The sequence below is a fragment of the Helicoverpa zea genome, chromosome 20 (genome assembly GCF_022581195.2).
Source record: "Helicoverpa zea isolate HzStark_Cry1AcR chromosome 20, ilHelZeax1.1, whole genome shotgun sequence".
In the NCBI taxonomy this organism is placed as follows: domain Eukaryota; kingdom Metazoa; phylum Arthropoda; class Insecta; order Lepidoptera; family Noctuidae; genus Helicoverpa; species Helicoverpa zea.
In genome coordinates this window covers 4346611-4369060 of record NC_061471.1, presented here as the reverse complement: position 1 = coordinate 4369060, position 22450 = coordinate 4346611, and the positions used below count along the sequence as shown (strand labels likewise).

Below are 22450 nucleotides of genomic sequence, written 5' to 3'. Positions count from 1 at the left end.
GGAAAGGATAGTGAAGCTGACGAGTAGCCTGATTTTGCATTAGTGCTTGTGATAGCGCCTTCATATAATTATTACTTACCTTTTTTATAATTATAATAATGAGGTAACCCACAAGGAAAACCCGTGTTAGAATTTTGGCATGAAGCCATCAATTTTGACAAAATATATTGATTGATTTGGATGTATGGCCTGTGAAGTAGATTCATAGGAAATAGTGAGAGAAGTAGCAGTAAATGTATTTAACATGGGCTTCTTTCAACAATATAAGAATGCTTATGATGGCGTGCATGCCTGTAGTAATATTCTATCTTATATGGTTGGTCAACACATCAGAAGGAATTCGCAGTGAAGAGGGAACTCTACTGGATCTTGTGTGCTGGCCTGACGGCAACGCTATACCTGTGATTATAGCTTGTGGATCTGTCATTGCAGTAGTAATTGAGGTATTTTCCTGAGTCTACCGTTGATCTGCCTATGACATCAAAGTATTCAAAGATCCTTTTAACAATATCCGCATACAACCTGGATGGACGGTTATTTTAAAATGAAATTATGATTCGGCAGTTATTAGACGATTCGGCGGGTAGCATACATCAGATTTCGCTGTTAACCTTTAATAATAGGTACTTACGACTAAACACTCATTGATTTTGTGTTTTCCCAGTTGTATGGCTTGTACCAGTTATTCAAAGCTGGTTTACCTAAGAGAGAATATGACGTAACGAACGGCCTCTTCTACTATGTTTGGGCGCTCATTATAATGATCATCATTTTTCTCGCAATCATGTTTTACTCTGGACTTCAGTCGACTATAATACGAGGTTTCTTATTTGTATTTATTATAATTTATTTTGTAGATGCCAATCAAGTCATTAACATAATAATAATGTGCTTACGAAAGTAACCCTGAAGTAAGTTTTGGTAAATGGTAGGTATATCTGCCTACGTTTTACTTACTTCATATCACACAAATATTGTTGCAGCTAAGATAAAAGGTGGAATAACTAAGGCCATGCTCAGATATTCGAGCCATTTACCATCAAAGGTGGCTATAGATAGACTACAGACGAGGTTTCACTGTTGTGGCCGAGTCAATTTTCAGGAATGGTTCTACATCCCCTGGTATATGAACGGGGAGAATATCGATACGAAAACCTTGTGAGTATTGTATAATTCGTTGTTGATGATTCGTGTCTAGCAGAGGATGGGCAAAAATGTTAGGTATGTAGGCATAGCGTTTCTCTTATCCAACGTCCACGTTCCTGTTCAAGACCCCGTATTCTATACGTAGTTCCCGAGGATCTTGGGGCTTCGCGAACCTGAGTCATTACTCCGTTGTAATTTGCTCATCTAATTTTTACACCAGGGGCGAAGGGTAACGTTTCTCTGTCAGTTGGAGGCCCAAGACAGCCCCGGATCTTCAATTTTTTTTAGGCGGGGCAAAAACTAAAAAATGCCGCCCTAACTTACCTATGTTTATTTTCACCAACGAAAATCACTTTTTTGGTAGGTAATAAAGGACTTAAAAAAATACCTATGTCCAAATCATTGTAGGCTCAAACTGTTGGCCAGGTTTAAGTTATGAAGGTCGAGACAGATTAATGTACACGAAAAGTTAATAAGTTTTAAAAGGCGCTGTAAAGTAACAAGCAGTCGGAAGCGCAAACTATTTTGTTTTATTGAGGACTCAATAAATATTTTTTTTGCTACATTTGACTTATAAAAGGTAAGATAGCGTGGATTTGACTGACCGTTTGAAGTCAACAAGGCAATGTCTGTGTAATGTTGCGAAATTTTTTGAGTCTACGACACAAAAGTACCTGATTAAGTACATTGTCAAGCAACAAGTAACCGCGAGCGTAGCGAGAGACTCACTTATTAAACTGGGAATTATGTACAACTAAAAAGAAACCGTGATTAGAGCGAGTGCCATATGTGTTCGTTGATTCGGTGCGTCAATAAAAATAATAAACCATCAGAAAAATAGCACACAAATTGACATTTAGGTGCGAGCGTAGCGAGCGAGAATTTTTTCACTTAGTTGGAGGATGTTAAAAGTGAAAAATAATCAAAATGATCAATTAAACAAAGCGAAGGCGACTTTTTTAGAAACGTTGCTTGTCAGTATCATGATACAATGGAACCTCCTTATCAAATGGGTGTAATTTCATCGAAATTTCCTGGTGGTGGGGCGTCCCGCGGCGCCCCTGAGACCGAGGCGGCCGGGTTATTCGCACACCCTGCACCATGGTTAAGATGGCCCTGTAGGTAACTATTATGGTAATCCGTGATGTAGGATTTAAAATCAGGCAGCCGCCTGATTTTGCCGCCCGGGGCATGGGCCCCGGCTTGCCCCCCCTGGATCCGGGGCTGGCCCAAGAGAGTATAACAGCCGCGATAAAGTGAACAAAATCAATGCATCTAGTTGACCATGGTACCTATCTGAATGATGTTCAATTTTTAACAGCTCGAACCACAAGTTCGTGTCAGACAACGTCCCATACAGCTGCTGCTCAACAGAAGAATTGTACCCTTGCATTCACCACGGCGTGACGCAAATGGGCACTATTTACAAGTATAATCCTTCGGTTAGTGTAATGTAACAGCGGTAATACATGTAGGAACGTATTTATTAAATATCTTGGTTCGATTTGCTATCGAGGCCTTCCATTGCACCTTGAACCTTGTCAAACGCCTCAGCCTCTGACCTAGCTGGTAAGCTGATACCTGCATACTGGCAATGTTAGAAATGTAAGTGGTTTGGGAGGCAATCGCCTCTAATTGGATACTTATTGTGGACTTTTCAAACGCTATAAGTTGAATACAACTGTTATATATGGCATTCAAGGTCTACCTATTACAATAAATAGATGTACGTACCATATTGCTTACATTTCCAGACACAAATAACAATTTGGGAGGCCGGATGTGAAGAAAAACTGATCAGCGAAATGATGTTGGTGTCGTGGCGGTTCAATGCCGTAATGGCACTCATTATAATAGCAATGGTAGGTATGTTAATGTAACGTAGGTAATATTGTTATTTATTCATGAAACTATTCAGAACCTAAATAATCTATGCATATTTTCATGAAAGTTCTGTAAGTTTGTTTAAAACGGTAAGTCGAAATTTTATAAAATAATGCTGACCAAATAGTTCCTACAGTAAATGTTTTTTATTCAGATAATACAAGTAATAGCAGTGAGATATCTCCATACAGCATATAGGAGTGGGCTGCACGTTGGCAACCAAATAGTTTGCAAAGCCTACCTCCTTCGCTCCCTAACCGATACGGAGCCACTGAAAAGCCCTGTTCGGAAGAAAGTCTTTAAAAAGAAAAAGTTTCGACAAGCCCGGACGCTTCATTGGGTTTCTGTCTCATACAGACGTGGCAAGAAACGATACTTGACCTCATCTGGCTCGGATGTCAATAGTTCCGATGAACTTCTGAAGCCAATTTATGAATGAGTGAGGGTGCATTTGTTTATATTTACCTAAGCGTAATAATACGAAGCTATCATTGAATTAGGCTTGTTTTATTGCTACCTAATCACGGACATAGTAATAAGTGAAGTACCTAGCTAGATACCTAGTTAAATCTAATTATAAGTTCCATTTTCACATAAAAACACTGGTCAAAAAACGTTACATATTAATGTAATAGTGTGAAGTTACTTTTTGTCCATAAACGATCTTATCTTTTTGTCCATAAACGATCTTATCTTGTGGGGCTCGGCAATGTCTTCGAGGCGGTGCAAGTTGTCCCACCAGTACAGCAGCAGGTGGTGGTATATCAGCCTGAACCATGGTGTTACGGGATCCTTCAGATGTTCCATGAAACTATTAAAACCAATTTGCACTCTTTAATTTCCAGTCTAGTGCCCAGGCAGCTTCTCTAAGTACTACTGGTTCGAAAATTCCACAAATAATTATTTGAAATATTGTTTAAGTTCACATACATACCTGTCGATCTTATTTCTAGGGATGTATTTGACGTCATCGATCTCATTAGGGTTGGGTTTCACTTGGGCATCGCTTCTCAGGATGAGCACATGGTCTAGCTCGTATTCTCCCCATGCGCCATCACCACAGTCCGCGTAAAGGAATCGGGATATGAAAGTGAAGTCTTCACGACGCAACTGTAAATAAGAGAAAGACGGTGATGATCAGATGCCACAAATGCCTTAAACAAATCATTGAGGCACGTTCCCAATTCCCTGGTCCAAAAGTCGTAAGTGTTGGAAATTCGCGGTCTGCAGATCGTCGTGCGAGGTCAAGTGCGAGGGGTTTGTACATAATTATATCACAAAGTGGTTCACCTGCTAAGAATATAGGGCACCAACACCTTGTTACCTGGGCTTTTGGTATCCCCAGTTCCTCGTTAAGTCTGCGAATAGCGGCAGTCGTGACGTCTTCCGGTATACCGTTAATAAACAATGGGTGACTACAACATGTGTTCGTGTATGCACTGGGGTAAGTTACCTGAAAAAACATTATGTTAAAAAAACTCTGTACCTAACTTCTGATGAAGTTTATTTGTAGGCGATGTTTAGGTTTGCCTCTAAGCTGTAAATAGGTAGACTAAATAGACGATCTACGTTACTTTTTCAGCGGCTCTCTTCTGCACAAGTAGTTCTCCCGCGGAGTTGAACATTAGCACACTGAAGGCTCTATGCAGGAGCAGCTTGCCGTCCGCACTCACTCTGTGGCAATCCCTCTTGGTGGCAGTTCCGATGTAGTTGTCTCTCTCGTCCACGAGCAAACATATGTCGCTGTCCAACGATGCACTCTAAAAACGATTCATTTTCTCAAAGATCAAACATTCTATGAGCACTGTATTATCAAGTCCTGGTCAGGATAAGAGAGCCTTCCTACCTGTCTATCCACAATCTCTTTAGTATTCGTGGATTGGTTCATAGCAGATGTGAAACGTAAAAACTTTCTGTTCACGTTTGAACTATAGGAAATGTTAGAAGGTGTTCTTAAGTGTCGACCCAACATTGTAACTAACAGTAACTGAGTAAAATGACGGAAAATTTGTGGAAAGTCATTATTTTTATGATATTTATGCTGCCCATGTGTATAAGATTATGTAAATTGTGGGTTAATGTAGCTATTTGTTAAGATATGGTAACGTTGTTTTTTTACCTTCGGCATTTATTAAACTTACGACATTGTAAATATGATAATAGCTGTTCTTTGAGTAGAATTAACGAATCTTATTCCCTAAATTGTTTAGTGCCCCATAGCTTGGGTGTCGATCAGACCCTAATAGGCTACTTGCATAGGTAGGTACTTCTTGAAAGCCCGCGGTGTTCATTCGCACATGTCTGAGGAATTCGTTATCTAAAAGCACTAACTAAGTATATGCCGGAATCTAGGCCACTCGGTCCGCGCATCTGTAAATCCTCCATTATAGTCAATAATGGAGTATGGATACATATTTTCCGTATACCTACCTGCTTATGTGATCAATTTTAGGCGATCACTCGAGTATGTAAGGCAGATGTGGTGTACGATGCGTGTTTGGTCAACTGACTTATTAGGTTCACACACTTCATTCCTAATAAGGGCCCGTTCCCACAGACCGGCTCGGAGAGGAGAGCAAATTCTTAACACGTTGATAACAGAGTTCCTACTTTGACCTTCTGACTGAAGTTAATAACTCCGAAGTGGCAAGGGTCGTTTCAGTCATGTTATTGACTTGACTGAAGCGACGCGCGGACAGCTTGCGGTGTGGAACATTCGGCGATAACCCACTTTCGAGCGACAATTTCAAATTATCGATCATTTCATATTGTCAGCAAATCTATGATATGGCTTCGACACATATGTACCTACACAAAAATATTTCAGGTATTGTACTGTACATGCTCAGGCAAAAGCCAGACCGAACAATTTATCTCATAACGATTTAGATAAAGGTCAAAATTGACTATAATAAAACACTCGAACCCATAATAAATATTATTTATTCTTGCATTTAATAGAAATTGTACAAGGCATCAAATGCTTACAGCTTTAGTGGGCTCATTCTTAAAATAATCTGTAATCTTTTTGAAAGCACCCATCATCGAATATGTACAGCATTATTATATCATGAAACACAAAATTATAGAAATTATATTGAAAGAAGGTTTTATTTAACTACCTAACCATAGTAAAAGCATAGTGTAACTTGATGCGCAAGAGGTAGTTACGAGACAAACTAAACAATTAAATAATCATAATCGATGAACTACAGCCTACTTTCATAAAATAATAAACATATTCATTCTCTTGTGGTTTAAATTAAACAAATAATTGATATTGCCTATAACTACTAGAAGGCGACGATAAGCTATTTATTTTTTATCACTCATAAACTTCTGTATCTTGTCAGGTTCTGCCAATTCCTTGAGACGATGAAGGTTGTCCCACCATAGCTTGAGTCGGTGTCGGCGAATCATGTTGAACCACGGCGTTAGCGGACCTTCCAGAGTTGGGATAAACCTGTAGAAATAATAAATAGCGCTCTTATGTTATACTGGTTAGATACAGGTTTGTCGAAAATCTTTTTAAAGCGCTAATTGTTGAGCGACAATTCTTAATATTTAGCACCTTTTTTGTGACCTTTAAGTTAGCCCTAATGGGCCTTATTGAATTAATGGGAATGTTCAACTGAATTACAGAAATTGAATTCCAAAAAAAAACTTGTTAAAGATAAATGGACTTACGCATTAAATTCAGCTTTAGGTACGAAGCAGTACTCGGATATCTCGTTGGAGTTCGGCTTGACCTTGACGTCTGCTTGGAAGAAGAGGATGTGGTCGATCTCGTGCTCTCCCCACACGCCATCGCCGGGGTCGTGGTAGTGCACGCGCGTCATGAACGTGAACAACTCTGGGTCCATCTGAGAGACAACAACATATTTTTAAACTTCGGCGTACATATAAGTATTCTACACGGGTGTAGGAGCGACATGAGACAAAAGCGTGGCTTGTACGAGGGTTGTCGTGCTTATATATTATACGAACGATATCCACGAGTCAAAGTAGCTGTGAGCTGACATGTAACGGATCTGATGGTAACGCCCGAATACGCATAGCTATTTAGTGACAGGCTTTCACTGCATGGAATGTGTCGCGCGGCAAATACGCACATGTGAAAGCGATCCTAAAAAGCCTGATGGCTAAATCATAACAAAATTAAGCTTGTTCAAGGGTCATATTCATTATGTAAGAAATTTAACATGCTCCAAGCTTCTTTATACCATACCTGGTCTAAAGGAATCCCTAACTCCAAATTGAGCCTGCGTCTAGCTGCGGTGACAACATCTTCGGCTTTCTCGTCTATGTACAGCGGGTGACTGCAACACGCGTTTGTGTAGTAGTCTGGGTAAGTTACCTGGAATATTTAACAATACATTTATCAATTTTTTTCTGGATAGCATAGCCACAGTTTTACAGTCGCACCACAATTGATTTTCAGACGAAAATTGTGGATCAATTTATTTTTACATATACAGGGTTATAGGTAAAACACTAACAACCTCTCAGGACCATATTACTAATATCATAAACTAAAACTTTTGTTCTATGACTTTTAATAATTCTCAGATTTTAGTTCATCAAAATTTTCACACAAAAATTAAAATATTTCAATTGGACGCTCTAAAATTTACGAAGTCTATGCGAAGCACAACAAACAGTAGTACAAAAGATAGCGGAGGGGAGCGGGGCTCGGGCGGCGGCGGGGGAGCGTTTGAACTTGACCTATTTACGAGCGGCCGTCAGTCGTTTTCATGCGCCCGCGTCGCATCATACGTGTCCTTGTAGCGAAATTCGGTGGTGCGAACGTAATTATCTTTACAGTATGGCGTATCGATATTCAAATGTCGAGTACACGGAAATGGTGCGAATGCTGGCTAGGTGTGATGACAATGTTTCGGAAGCCTGTCACCAATACGCCCCATACGATTCCCAAACATCCCTACACCTAGCTGAGTAATAATGCTAGCCGCCACTCAGCGGTTACGAGTTACGGGCGATTCCGGCATGCCATCAGGGATAGTGATCGTCCACCGAGGCACACAGTACGTGAAGAAGACGATATTTTGTTTTTTTTTATTTGACCTTTTCGTAAAAAGGCGGGAAATCGTAGCGTAGCGACTAGCGAGTTACCAATTCAAAAGTATGACTAGGTACGAGAATAGTGCGCGGAATGCGTAGGGTATCTCTTGCATTCATTCTAAAAGTGCAAACCACACACATTACAATAAATTCGTTTGCTTCACCAAACGAATTTATTGTAATGTGTGATAATCTCGACTCGTCCGCACACTCTAAGGTCGACTAATCGCTCGACTGGTCCCGATCGGGCCTTTTGTTGGTGAAGAAATGGTAGGGGCGTGCAAATTTTATCACTATAGCAAAATAGAGTTGAAATGTGTTAGATAGACCAATGAAATCTTGTAGGTTTGTTTTTGGCAAATGTATTATGTTTTATAAAAAGTCATAGAACAAAACTTGTAGTTAATGATGTTAGTAATACAGTCCTGCAAGGTTGTTAGTGTTTTACCAATAACCCTGTAGTTACTAAGCAATAAAGGTAAATGATTAATGATCTGTTTTAATTTTAAATTATTTAATATTACTAAATAAATGGTTTTTCCTCTAGATAATAGAAATGCAATCTATATTTTAACTGGTAGCTAACTCACTTTTTGGCTAGACCTTCTCTGCATGAGCATATCTCCTCTCTTGTTGAAGAGAAACACACTGAAGGCACGGTGGAGCAGTACTTCGCCATCATCTCCTACTTTATGGCATTCTCTTTTGGTGGCCGTTCCCACAAAGTTGTCCTTCTCATCAACTAAAAGACATATGTCTTTATCTAGAGCCTCCAACTGTAAATGATTAAGTTTGATTGTTACTCTTTCACACAAAAGGCATTGCCATATTACAAAGAAGTTAAAACTGATAACTAGCTTATTGTAAAAACATAATAAGTAATACTACAAGTAGCTTTCTTTATTTTTATAAAGTCTGTAACAAAAAGATTACTCAGTACAAAGTAACTAACACATTATCATAAAATGTGTTATAGTTGTAGTACAGAATCTATCCCTTCAACTAAATATCATGTAATCATGCAAAGAATGCAACAGATTAGACAATCAATAGCACAAACAAGTCTCCAACATTATTTAAATTAAGACTCACCTGTACTGGGTCAACGCTGTCTTTTTCTTCAGTCTGTGGTTTCAACGGTTCAGAGGCTAGGAACCTCTTTTCCACTCTCACCGTGTTCCATAGGGATCTTGTCAATCTCCGTACTAGCATCTTGTAGAGCACAACAAAGAATGATCATTAGAACATTGAAAGTTCAACTGAACTTGACACAGCATTTTTATGCTAATTCTAAAGATTGTATCTTTCAATACAATAGTCATGTATTGTCACTATTTTTATTACAGGGTAACATTTTTACATATGAATTGAAACATATTGCTTAGTGAATGAAGGCGGATGGCACATCCTTCATTTTTATTCCACATTAACTTTAGGTACAAAGTTCATAAGAATATCTTGAACACCAAAAAGGTTTTGCAAGGTAGGCTAATGATGATAATTGCGGCTAATGTGATATAACATAATGATTTATATTGTTATCATTGAATATTTAATATTATCAACAGTGTTATACCAATATCTGCTTGAATCCTTTCTTATAAAAAATACCTTTGATCAACACTCAATAGGCAGGTACTTTTTCAAGAAAGTTATGGAACAAACAAGATAAATAACTTGTTTTTGGATATCGTTATAGAATCATGGCAATGACCCCCATAATGGAGTATTCATTTGCTTACATTGAGGGAATTGTGAAATGATTTTGAAATGTTTTTTATTTTTTAGGATGACTTCTGGGTAAGCTTCATTAGACTATTACAGTGAAGTTTAATAAGAATTGTTGAAGTAAATTGGTGTTAAAGTTGTTTGGTTCAATTTGATTTACAGAATACAGATATGGGTACAGTACCTTAATACGTATATAGCCACGTCTAAAATATTATCCCAATGCTGCGCATTTAAACTATAATAAGATATTATGTTGCGAAATCAAGTTGTTATTCGTTTTTCCAATCAAAATGTCTCCGGCTGCAGCAGATGCAGACCATTGACATATAACTATAGGGACAGGAAATGTCACGAAAAAAACGTGCACACCTACTGTCAGTCTGCAGTCGTAACTAAAATGGCTGCCATTACTAGGGTTGTACCGCTACCGGATTCAACAAATATCGATATTGTATTCTAGTTAGAAGTATGTGCGAGTCTTACTGGGTGCATAAAAATAACCGAGTATAAATAATCTCTTCGTCATAGAACTAACTATCACATTAACTTCACTGATACTAATAACCTCAACAACATCAACCAAATGGGAGGAGTCATTTCAGTAGGGTGATACCTATGAAAAAAAAAAAAAAACAGGCAAAGTAATTATTTATTATTTCAAATAGCCCTATGAAAGTTCTTTCACGTCAGACTAGTTGCAGGGTGCCAAAGATTCGGTCCTATGAAGAAGAATCCGCAAGAAACGCCATAAGGAGATACTCTCTTAAAAAAAATACAATAATTTAAAATCGTTTTCAAGCTATTCATGAGAAAGTTATATAATGCAAATGGAGCTAATTATGTATTAATCGATTGTACAAAACAATTTTAGTGCTAAGAAAAAAATATTTATACAATTCGAAATCTATACTCGGTAACTAAGTTCTCAAGCAAATATTGCAACTTGCATTCCGATTTGCTCGTCTGTGCGGAAGCACTGCCGTGCCCGTGGTCGCCGTAGAAGCATCATGTGAAAATAAAAAGGCAAAACATATTATTTTCAATAAAATATGTCTTTAAAATCCTGAATTTTATAATACGCCTTTTTAATCAAAATGTTTTTAACTGATGTTTTGTTGAAAATAATACACAACTCTGAGGGCTCAGTGTCTTAGGGACAGTAAGTTCTGATGTTAAAATTTGTAAAAGCAGACTTATTAAGTGCATATTATATCGATACTATTATGACAACTGCACAGCACTATGCCAATATAACATGTTATTGTAAACAACATTTATTTCTAAATATAGGTTTTTATATAGAAATAAACCAAAATATAAGTACTTTCACCATCAATTCATGTTCCCGTAACATATTTTTTATAAAATGTGAATTATTTTATGTAGTTTCTAGCAAAAATAGGTTCCTAACCTGTGTAAAGACAATCCAGCTTGATTTTGGTGCTTCCTAGCACCACACTTCACAATACAACACATAGGCATATTCGTTGATTATTTCACTATTGAAATAGTAAAGTCTTAAAAGTAAACACGAGTGATATTCTATAAAATAGCAAAAATAAGTCACGAAGAGCACCTATTTGACAGCACAACTACCATGACATATATGGCCAGATATGGCACGCAGAAGGATTTCAAAAGTAAATGTCACCATTTTACGCAATCACAAAAATATTGTTGTCCCTGTTTTCAAATACACTTATCTGCTTAGAAAGAGTGAGACAGAACTATGTTGCATAGTTTGTTTCATATTTATATAACTATAGATACGTCAATATCAAAACGGCGTCTCCTTATATTATTCTAAGCTCGATGATGCAGACGAACTAGAGATGAGTAACTCAGGAGTGATAGATAAAAAAGATATGTATCCTTCCGTTCTTATCACTCACTCTTTGTATCAGTTCAAATCCGAATGTATCAGTGTATCTTTAACAACTCATTCAATCCGTCGTCCGTTTGTATCTGTGTTGCACTCGCACACACAGCGTTGAGCGGCTGGCGTCACGGTTTCTCATCGGAAAGACCAGACATCTCTTTCGCACTTCCCTACTTAGAATGTTCTGTCTCACTTTCTCGATACCGAGAATAAGTGTTTGACCATTATTTTTATTTATTTATTCGATTTACACGGCTTTAACAGCCAATTACATACATCGTAAACTTAAATTTAAAATGAAAAATAGAAACTTAAAAATAAAAAAAATAAACTTAAAAATATTATAAACTGATATACGAATCTATCTATCCTAAATGAATCTATCACTCTTAGTTCGTACTGATTTAGTGATACATTGGATTGAATTGAACGAAGCGAGTCACTCTGAGCAACAGTACAATGTCACTCACGGATTAGAAAGGATATAGAGATACAAAAGAGTGATACATATCCCAGTGATCAAAAGATACATATCAATCTTTTCTTTTCAATGATACGTTTTTCCCATGTCTAAGACGAACCAAACGCAGTTTGACATTGATAAATGTCAGCGTCATTTGACAGCTCAACAAAATAATGGCACTGTCACTGATGACAGTTATAAACAAGTTTGTCCAAAAATAGTTTGGAATCTATCCTTAAATATTTTCAGTTAGTTTAGTCTTGATTAAATCCAAGCTTCATCTCTAGACTAGAATTTACACTTTACGTATAAAATAATGCCAGAATGTCAAAAATTCACCAGAATGCAAATAATATCGTTGACTAAATTAGTCATTATAACATTGAGACATCATTTTCATTACGAAGTCAAGTACCTACACATAGTTCAAAGCAAATTAAAACTGGAATATTTGGGATACTTTCACGTAACTTTTCATTGGGGAAGCTATAACGCGGAGCAAGATCTATTAATAACTTAATTATGCTTTCCTTGTGTTTTGAACCTACAGGAAGGGTGCGTCGCTCTTAAAATAGCTTTGTCCTACAACATGGGACTTCCGAAGACTGTCCATTACGCTTCTGATTTGACTATCCACAAGACGTATTCTTTTTTAAATATTCTGTGGTTGAATAAACGAAAAGTTTTTCTTTAAGTGAAAATGTAACAAAACAGTTTTTGTGAAAATTTTAAACATTACGCATTATGTCGAACGTTAAGCTAGCAATTCGAGTGAGACCTTTTACTGAAAAGTAAGTTTTGTACTTTTTTACATGAATTTATTACAAATCAATGACACCCCAACGATAGTAGGTACATTATTGCAGAGGCTGAGAAATAATAAGCAATTTCAGGAGCATGAGTTTAAAGGCTGAGCCGTAGGCGAAAACTTCACTAATACGAGACGGATTACTTAATATTCGACACTTCGTGTTTATTTTTTTGAAAATAATCATAACATGCTTGTTTGAGAAAAAAATATATATTTTCAGGGAGTTAAGGTCTGAAAAGGAGCCGGTGCCTGTCGTGAATGTTGTAGACAGTAATACAGTTACAATTACAAACATCAAAGTAAGTTCACACTTTATGTCTGTACCTACTTTAAAAAATACTTATAGCAACTAAATAAAAGCCAACCACAAACAAACTATATACATAATATTCTACGATTATTTATTGGACTGAAATGAAATGAAAGACGATGTAGCGCCATTTCCGATTAGACTAGATACAAATTTACCGTATTTAGGGCCTATGCACACCACGTTTTTTAAACGCGCCGTCATCCTGCAGAGCAGTTTGTTATCGTTTGTATCGATACAAACGCGCGGCACCGGCGCGTCTGTATCGATACAAACACGCGTTTGCATCGCGTCTGCATTGCTACAAACGCGCGTCGACGGCGCGTTCTTATCCTGCAGAGCAGTTTGTTGTCCTTTGTATCGATGCAAACGCGCGTCACCGGCACGTCTGTATCGATACAAACGCGCCTCTGCATCGCTACACACGCGCGTTTGCATCGCGTCTGTATCGCTACACACGCGCGTCTCTATTTATACAGGTGTGCAAAGGTCTACAGGTTGCGTCTGACTTGCGTGCGTATCGCGTCTGTATCGCTACAAAGGCGCGTCGACGGCGCGTTTAAAAAACGTGGTGTGCATAGGCCCTTAAATGTACCAAATCATGATTGTCTATTATGAAGAAGAATTCTTATTAACTCAACGCATGTAAAAAATAGTGAACAATAATATTTTTTTGCATATTTCAGTAGGTGCCTATTTACCTATCTAATAAAGTTTATTTAAAATGTACATTTGCGCAGGTAAGTTTATCAGGCGCGGGCGACAGTCGTGAGCGCATTCGTCAATACTATGCTGATTACACATACGACAGCGTGTGTTCAAGCACGCTGCCATCTTACGCATCACAAGAGAAGGTCAGTACCTTAACATAACGAGACATCTTATCATTAAATCGTTGTTTAATAAAATGTAAATTTGTTATCGAGTGAAAACCTCGTAATTTGAAAAAACTTGGTCTTTGCTAGGAAGAAGTAGGTAATTTGAGTTTTGCATGTTTTCTTCCTTGGAATGCAATAAAAGCATTCGAGCGAAAATTGCATTTCCGAGGTTTTCACTAAAGGACGATGACGTTGCGACGTTATAAGTACAACGGGGCAAAGTAGTATCTCCATTAACTTTTTAAAGTCGGACAGTTTTTAAGGTCCGTTCTGTTCGCCAGGTATTTGAGTCCATCGGTCAAGAGGTGATAGCCAGCGTTTCCAGAGGCTGTTCAGCATGTGTGCTGGCGTACGGGCAGAGTGCAACGGGCAAAACCCACACTATGATGGGCACTGAGTCTCAACCCGGCCTCATCCCGAGGCTGTGCAAGGCGCTGTATGAACAACAGCCGGTTGACTTCACTATCAGGTGACTATAAGATTAGGCACTTCTATAAGAGAAATGTTTGCTAATTAGTCACGTTGGTCAATTACGTGTGACTGAAATCCATTTTAAGTTGCTCCTGTACGTTTGCCGTTGGTAATTTTTGTGTCTATTTCCGAAAGCAGTTTGTTTTCGGCAAGTAAATTGTTTGTATCATTTATGCATTTCGTGTGAAGCAGCCATAGGTGGCAGGCACGCGATACTATTGTCAAAATGAAATGGGTGTCGCGTCATTATTTCATCGGCGCCGATTTTTTCACGGTAAATGATTGAAGGCTGTTAATGCGTGGGTAGGTATATGGAAACGGCTTCTTTTCAGGAAGGTCTGTGTTAACTTTTCAATGCGGTAACAGTGTGAGTTGATAACGTTTTTTACAGGTGCGTTTTGAATAGTCGTGTAATATATCGTGGGTTGTATTCGATTAAGTTGGAATGGTAATAAAGAGAGGCACCTTCCTCAGCTCAAGGCTGAAGCGACACGCGAACCTTTAACACCCTGCGATGATGGCTTTATCTGCGCTAATATCTCCCTACATGTATTCGTGTTCGATTGGAAAGGTATTGCGAGGTTTTACTAAAGATTGCAGCTTTGGTTAGTTGACTTTGTTTTGTTTTTTTACGACTTTTTTTGAGCCTCAAGTCCTTTTAAATTCATTAAGCAGGTAGGTGATTAAATATCGGTCAAAGATCTATGTTTAATTAACTATTTGTCAGAGCATAATTTCTCATTTGCATCAAAAAAGAGTCGGAGTTAGATACAATAACTTTTTGAAACACGCACTTTTTAAGTCAAAACACAAGACGAAATAGTTACTCAGTGATAGTGTATGTAAAACAGATGTTTAATTAAATCGGGAAAATGACAATTAATTGAACTGTAGGTAAAAAGGCACTAATGTTTCACTACCCTTTGTAACTGAGACATGTGGTGCAACGTACCTACACGTCTATAGGGTGCGAGAATAGTAGAAACGTATCTATTATGAGGCAGTAGTCGTAATAAGGCTTCAGTAGTTCAGTCCTGGAGTGCCTGTGAGTCGCTACCCGTGGGCGGTCGTCGCGAGTTTCCCGCCCGCCCTCGTTAACATTGGCATATTTTTTATTTTGCTTGTGTATTTTGTGACCAAGGAATTTATACGAGGTAAACGACTAACGTTAAATGTATTAATATTAATAAGCGATTTCCCGCTCTTTCAATAATTTTCGTATTTTTGGAGACAAAAATAAAATCGGTATAGGTATAATACTGAACTTTTATTTTAGGTTCTGTATACAAAATTTTGTTGTATTCGATTTTTTCAATTTTTGTTAATTATTTTATGTTGAATATTATATAATACTAGCTTTTGCCCGCGACTTCGTTCGCATGGAATAGTGACTTCCGGCATATTTTTGGTTTGACCAATAGATGGCGCTATATGTCCGGAATAAATTTTATTTTTTATTTTTATATATTTTTTTTAAAATAAAAACTATCCTATGTCCTTTCTCAAGTTCCAAACTATGTCTGTACCAAATTTCACACAAATCGGTTCAGTAGTTTAGGCGTGAAGAAAAGACAGACAGACAGACAGACAGAGTTACTTTCACATTTATAATATTAGTTAGGATTGAATAGCAAAAAAAAAACCTTTGAATGCTCTTATTTTAAAGCTTGTACACACACTACACTACAGGTTTTTTTTCAATGATATCACTTTTTAAAGGAATAATTAAGGTTTTCAAGTGACCTTTTTATTTTTCTCGATAATGGTAGACATAAGGACATTACTGAGCTCGCCAGTTTTGTTCTCTCTCTAAATTAAAAAGAAGTTTGCTGATCAATATCTCGTCATTGCATTTTTTGAATAGCTGCTTGAGCGAAGTGAGCGAACCCAGAATGTAGTAATTGCTACACATATGACATTAAGTAGGTGCAATTATCGACATAAAAGTTCATTAAGTGAAAGTGCTAGAGTTTCAGAGAATCGTAGTCGAAGGATTAAAACTTACAGACATTAATTTATTTTTCTGTCATGAAAAGGTCGACAACCCAAAGCTTCTGCCAATGTTTTAGTAATAATTCGTCCTAAGTCTAAGTTAGTTTTGCGGTGGCGAGTTGTTTTATTATGTCTGTATCACACCGTGCGAGGTGTCAGTTCTATGGCGCCCGAAGTTATATATACTACTAGTCTACTATTATCTACTGGTACTAGTTGTTCCATTCCAACTGTAATAGCAGATTATTACACAAATTGTTGACTGAAAGGTTCCATCAAAGCTGAAAAGTTTGAATTGCTTTTCAATGGTTAAATTAAATAAGAGTAGATATCTTCAAGAAAATGTTAGGTAGAAGTCAGCTTATAGATCACTTGGTACCTATGTATTGTACGTACCTACATAAAATAAAATTGACTGTTACATACTTAAGGATTCGAATATTTGGTTAAGTACCTAATATTTATAAATTCTAGCAACATATGCGCATAGTTTAATTAGACCAAGAAATAGGTAAAGCAACTCCACACGTATACAGCAGAAGTAATTTCCAAATAGTTAAAAGTTTAAACAAAGTTCAAAACATAGAGTTTGTGAAAATCGCAGGATGATTTATTAGCGGGCAATTAGTAGGATCGTGACTGCCTGACGTTAACTCGCCGCAAGTTTCATAGTTTTAACTGGTAACAGGTGGACAAGTTGTCTGAAATCATTATTGTTTACTAATTCATTTGTGAAAACTAGCGAGCGAAACGAATTGATCATACTTGGTTTGGAAAAGTTAATTTTGAATGTTCAATTAGCTTTTCAACTTATTACTGTAGGTGGTAATTCACGGTGAAGGAAAACAACTTGCCGAAACCTGGACTTTATAGTCTGAAATTGCTTATCCGTCCTGAGCAAGCGTCGTGACTAACGCTGATTCTTTCCCTGTATGAAACAATGAAAACACTGATGATGTCTTATATCTTTGAAATGTCACGTTCTTGAAAACGTCCCAATTCCCAATAATTATTGCAACCCTTCTTCTAAAGGCTCAGTAGTACGGAGGAGAGCAATTTCCGTCTAACGTAGGAATATCTAAAAAGACTTGAATATTACAGTTTCCTGGAGATATACAACGAGAGGGTGCATGACCTGCTGTCAGGGGAGGTGCCACTGCCGCCCTGCCACTCATTGCCGCGACGCAGAGGCAACGCGCGCAAAGACTTGCGAGTACGCGAACACCCTTCTAGAGGACCTTATGTGCAGAGTAAGTCATTCCTTATTAGCCCTTATGTGCTCTCCTTGAGTTTTCATCCAGGCTTTGCTTTTATAAGTTACTTTTGTTTAACTTTCCTGATCTCACATTCCACGCATTCAATTCATCAGGTTATGGGACTTACCTATTCCTTTCGCCAGTCTGCATGCAAAATAATATTTCAACAGATAAGCTATTTCATGTCCCATATCCTACTAAAAGAAAAAACTTTGGCTTAAAATCCCACTATCTCATGTATGCGAACAGATTTCCGGCGCGTTTTAGTTCAGGACGCCGAAGCTCTTCTGTCGCTGGTGGCAGAAGGGGCTCGGCGCCGGCGCACGGCTGCCACGCGACGCAACGCTACTTCGTCCAGGTCTCACGCGCTTCTGGAGATCGCTACACCTCACGCTACACTGCACCTCGCTGATTTAGCTGGAAGGTACACATGTGCACTAACAACTTATATTATCATATTTTATCTCTCATGGGAGTACCGCTCACAAGAGACCTAAATACATAGATATCGTATCGTGAACCTATGTATAAAATCAAATGAAAATGATGATAGATGTATATGTTTGTTTTTGTTTTTTAATCCGACCTTCGTCATGTGTATCAAAAATATAAACTCTAGAAAAAAAAAACTGCAATTTTTCAATTATTTACTCATAGTTTTTTCACGCTAATAAATTAGATACGTTCCAAGATAGCTTTTATGTAATAGGAACCAATTACAATTCGCTTGACTAACACATTCGTTTCGCTATTTTTACTAAATTTTGCTATTTCTACGTACATAAATTGCACATCATTGTTTCTGATAACCTTTTAATGTCAAATTAAGAAATTATTCATGTCTAATATGAGCTCATTTAATTTTAAGCCCACCTGTACACTATATGGTTTTACAAGCGACAAGAATAATGTCAGGCTAATGTCCCTAATCCATTGACTGGGTTAAGCTTCAACGTAACTGTAGATTGAAGAAACCATATAATAGTTTTTCCGACTAAACAGACATTTTATTAGTCATGTAGTATTCAGACTAGGTACTTATTCCGACAGTTCTGACTAGATTTAAACTTTTCGTCTATGGGATCTTTACCTACACTTGCTTAATGTATTACTGAAAATTATGGTAACTGGAGGGTAGATAGGTAGGACAACCATACAACTATGTACCTATCTTCGGACTTCTTATTTTTAGCGAGAAGGCGAGTTGGGAGGGTTGTGGCGGAGGGCGGCAGAAAGAAGGCGCCAATATAAACAAATCATTGGTAGCTCTCAGTAACGTCATCTCTGCTCTTGGTGAGTACCTATAAGTAATTTGATGCATACAGGAGTTGCTTCATAAAACCTAAAGTAGAAAGGATTTTTGACGGTGTTTGTTTATTTTTCGTAGTAAGTGGAGGTGCGACGCGCGGTAGATTTGTCCCTTACCGCGACTCTGCTCTCACTTGGTTACTAAAAGATTGCTTCACAGGCGGAGGAAGTACATTTATAATAGCTAGTAAGTTCACAACTAGTTTAAAAACATTTCAAAACTGTTCTGTTTAATTAGAATGTTAGGTAAGCTTCGAGGTCTATGACTATAGCTCTTATGAGATAGCACCTTGACATACATATTATTTGTATTAGTATGCGTGATTATGTCAGATATAACAGAGAATTTGTGTTGAAAGCTGTTCTGACCTTGGTGCAAAACCACTGTAATAAATCAAATCTGTTTATTTTATAATTATGGAGTTTATTGGCCCACAAAAAGAAGCTTATGTGTATTGAATTTAAATTGACATTTGTTGTGAATTCTACGAAGCCGTATCGCCGAGTATCGCGTGCTACGGCGAGTCTGCATCGACTCTGCGCTGGGCGGCCCGAGCTCGCCAGCTGCCCACCCCCCGCGCTGCCAGCGGTGGCACCCACGTGGCCACACGAGCTGCTCTGCAAGCTCAGCTCAATCAACTCATTTCTGAACTATCTAGGAACCATATTCGATATGTAAGTAACATAGATAAGATGCTGAAAAACTTGAAATATCATCTATGTAATTAAAATATTTGTTATTAGGTGCCCGAAACTGGAAAAATATTATTTGATAACGAGCATTGGGCGTTACAATCAAATGAACATGATTTGAGACCTGCAGAATTAGATAAAACTGCAAACATAGGCAACATTATGAACATAACGCGTCCCAAACCCGACGCGACCAATTCCGAGTCAACCACTTCATCAGTAGCTAGCGGCAGTTCAGATGTCATCAATACGATGGACAAGAACACCATAATTGCAAGCGAAATAAACAAGGAAATGGACAAATTATTTGGACCTGCCCTCGAAAGAGCTAGCAGTGGAGATGACCTTAAAGTTGTTGCCCCACTTAGGCTTAAGAAAAGACAGTGCAGATCACAAGAGGTTTTAGCTAAAGAGGAAATATCAGTGGTAGGTCAAAATAGCAATTTGGGGAGTACACTACCAAGTCAAAGTGAAGATCAAATAAATGTTGTGCCCAACAAAGAAAAACCTAAAATCCCATCTATTACCATACTTCATGATAACCAGAGAGCAGAAATTGTTGCTTCAGTAACAGAGAGACTATACACCAAACTTAAAAAGAAAGAAGAAGCCGCTGTTTCTAAAGTAGAATCAATGGTGGACAGGAAAATAATGGAACCACTAAGTGAACTTAAAATCTGCACAAATGCACGCCAAAGACTAATGGAATTAAGTCAAAGAGCTATTCGAAATAAAAGACGAATAGGTATACCAGCGCATACTCAAACAAGAATTACGGTCACTAGAGTCAGAGATCAAGCTATTGATGTTCAGACGGACCTTTACTCATATATTTCCAAGAATAAGCGCCCTTATACATTCTGTAGAGATGCAACTACCGAGACGGTTCCCATGACCCCGCGATGTAAAGAAATTGCAGTAGGACCGACAGGTTCATTAGATTCTAGTGATATGTCAACAGAAACCAAACGAGTGGTTTATAAGAACTCCTGTGCGATGACTGATATCGTCACGAAAAATGAACGATGCACACAAACACTTGTTGTACCTCCACCTAGAAGGAAGAAACGTTTATCAAAGCATGCTTGCAGTAAAGAAAACTGCAATTTTTCTGATGATTTCTCTCCTACACCTGTAATAAGTATTAATATTTCACAAGTGTACCCTGTGGATATGGAATCTCAAAGTTCGGACGATAATTCAGAAAATTTAAATTTGACGAACAGTAAATCCAGCGTTGTAACTACAACTCCGGATTTGTTGACGAATCATAGTACAGTTGATCCACACAATATTATCGATATAGGAGAAGATGAGATCAGAGTTTTAGTAAATGTACCAGAAACGGAAACTCCTAAAATATTTCCTAGCATAGATAAAGAGAAATCTGCTGAATATATGCAGCATATTGAAGAGTTCCCAGATACAGATCTTACCCTCCCAAGAGTGAGTCCTAATGCAGTGACAAAAGCTAACCGTTCTGATATTAAAAATATGATACTGGGAAGAAACCAAAATATATATCCTTACAACATTATACTATCACCTCCAAAAGAAAGAGACACAAAACGTATCGTAACATTTGAAGATACCCGTTCTGATCAGGCAAATGCCCCAGCTCTGGAAACTGCCATAAATTGTGAAAATGCAACTATTAAAAATGATACTACTTCTGATAACATGACAACATCGGAAAAAGATTTTCCAGAATGCGACAAAGATTACGAGAGTATATGCTCAGATACTACAGAATCTAGCAAAGTTGATACAGATTCTTTTATTTGGAAGAAGGGCGGTAGTAGGACAATGAGCAGTTTGAAAAAGAATTATGTGCCTGTATACAAGAGCACTAAGTATAAAACAACAAAAGCTAGAGTTCTTAAAGATTTCATGGGGTTTGAATCAGAAGAAAACGAAACAGGTTTTTCAAACAATGAAGGTCAAAAAATATACAGAGATGCAAGTTCCAGTGATAGTCGTGACACTGACAATGCATGGGAATACAAAAGCAGACGTCGTAAGCCATATTACGGAAATTCCTGCTTCAATCATAACAACGATTGTAGTCACGGCAGTATTGATGAATTTCAAAGTTCTGAAAGAAAATTACTCGAGTCATGTAGTAATTTGGAAGAGACGATCAATAAATATGAAAATTATGTTTCGAATTACACAAAAGGTAATAAAGTTGATAGTGTTGAAACTATCACGAGGCGACCCAAAGAGTATCTGCAGCATTTAGTACAATTAAGAAGAGAGGTAGTGAAAGCGGAGAGTGATAATACGGATAGCTCTTTAGATTGTCGTAAATAGCGTTGTGGATATCTGTTTAGAAATAAGAGTAATATAATATGAGTACTTTTTCTTATTATTATCATTTACTGCATTTTTGTAATAAATGGATTACTTTTTAAAAATTGTTATTTATTTACCACATTCCAATTACTTTCAATTGACATAAAAACTGTTAAACCCATGATGAAGGTTTCTTATTGGGCAAATGATCTTTCACCGTGAACATTTTATCGCGGGATTATACAAATAAG

General features: G+C 37.6%; 4 protein-coding genes across 4 annotated transcripts; 2 read left to right on the top strand and 2 right to left on the bottom strand.

The window, feature by feature from the left end:
* The first annotated feature begins 269 nt into the window (after positions 1-269).
* LOC124640309 (peripherin-2-like) lies at positions 270-3526 on the top strand. The gene is made up of 6 exons (XM_047178024.1): positions 270-443; positions 644-821; positions 984-1158; positions 2468-2588; positions 2901-3008; positions 3185-3526. Exons 1-6 carry the CDS (start codon positions 270-272, stop codon positions 3467-3469), a joined length of 1041 nt encoding a protein of 346 aa, XP_047033980.1. The 3' UTR covers positions 3470-3526.
* A 115-nt stretch (positions 3527-3641) lies between these two features.
* LOC124640193 (isopentenyl-diphosphate Delta-isomerase 1-like) lies at positions 3642-5002 on the bottom strand. The gene is made up of 5 exons (XM_047177858.1): positions 4877-5002; positions 4605-4790; positions 4355-4483; positions 3965-4140; positions 3642-3841 (listed from the first exon to the last, which is right to left on the bottom strand). Exons 1-5 carry the CDS (start codon positions 5000-5002, stop codon positions 3673-3675), a joined length of 786 nt encoding a protein of 261 aa, XP_047033814.1. The 3' UTR covers positions 3642-3672.
* Positions 5003-5955: 953 nt separating this feature from the next.
* On the bottom strand, positions 5956-10219 carry LOC124640373 (isopentenyl-diphosphate Delta-isomerase 1-like). The gene is made up of 6 exons (XM_047178114.1): positions 10025-10219; positions 9205-9324; positions 8703-8888; positions 7259-7387; positions 6718-6893; positions 5956-6493 (listed from the first exon to the last, which is right to left on the bottom strand). The coding sequence occupies exons 2-6, from the start codon at positions 9322-9324 to the stop codon at positions 6346-6348; spliced, it is 759 nt and encodes a 252-aa protein (XP_047034070.1). The 5' UTR covers positions 10025-10219; the 3' UTR covers positions 5956-6345.
* A 2710-nt stretch (positions 10220-12929) lies between these two features.
* LOC124640307 (kinesin-1 heavy chain-like) lies at positions 12930-22321 on the top strand. Its single transcript, XM_047178022.1, has 10 exons — positions 12930-12976; positions 13217-13295; positions 14047-14160; positions 14466-14653; positions 17749-17897; positions 18153-18327; positions 19096-19196; positions 19291-19398; positions 19705-19886; positions 19956-22321. The coding sequence occupies exons 1-10, from the start codon at positions 12930-12932 to the stop codon at positions 22215-22217; spliced, it is 3405 nt and encodes a 1134-aa protein (XP_047033978.1). The 3' UTR covers positions 22218-22321.
* Positions 22322-22450: the final 129 nt, after the last annotated feature.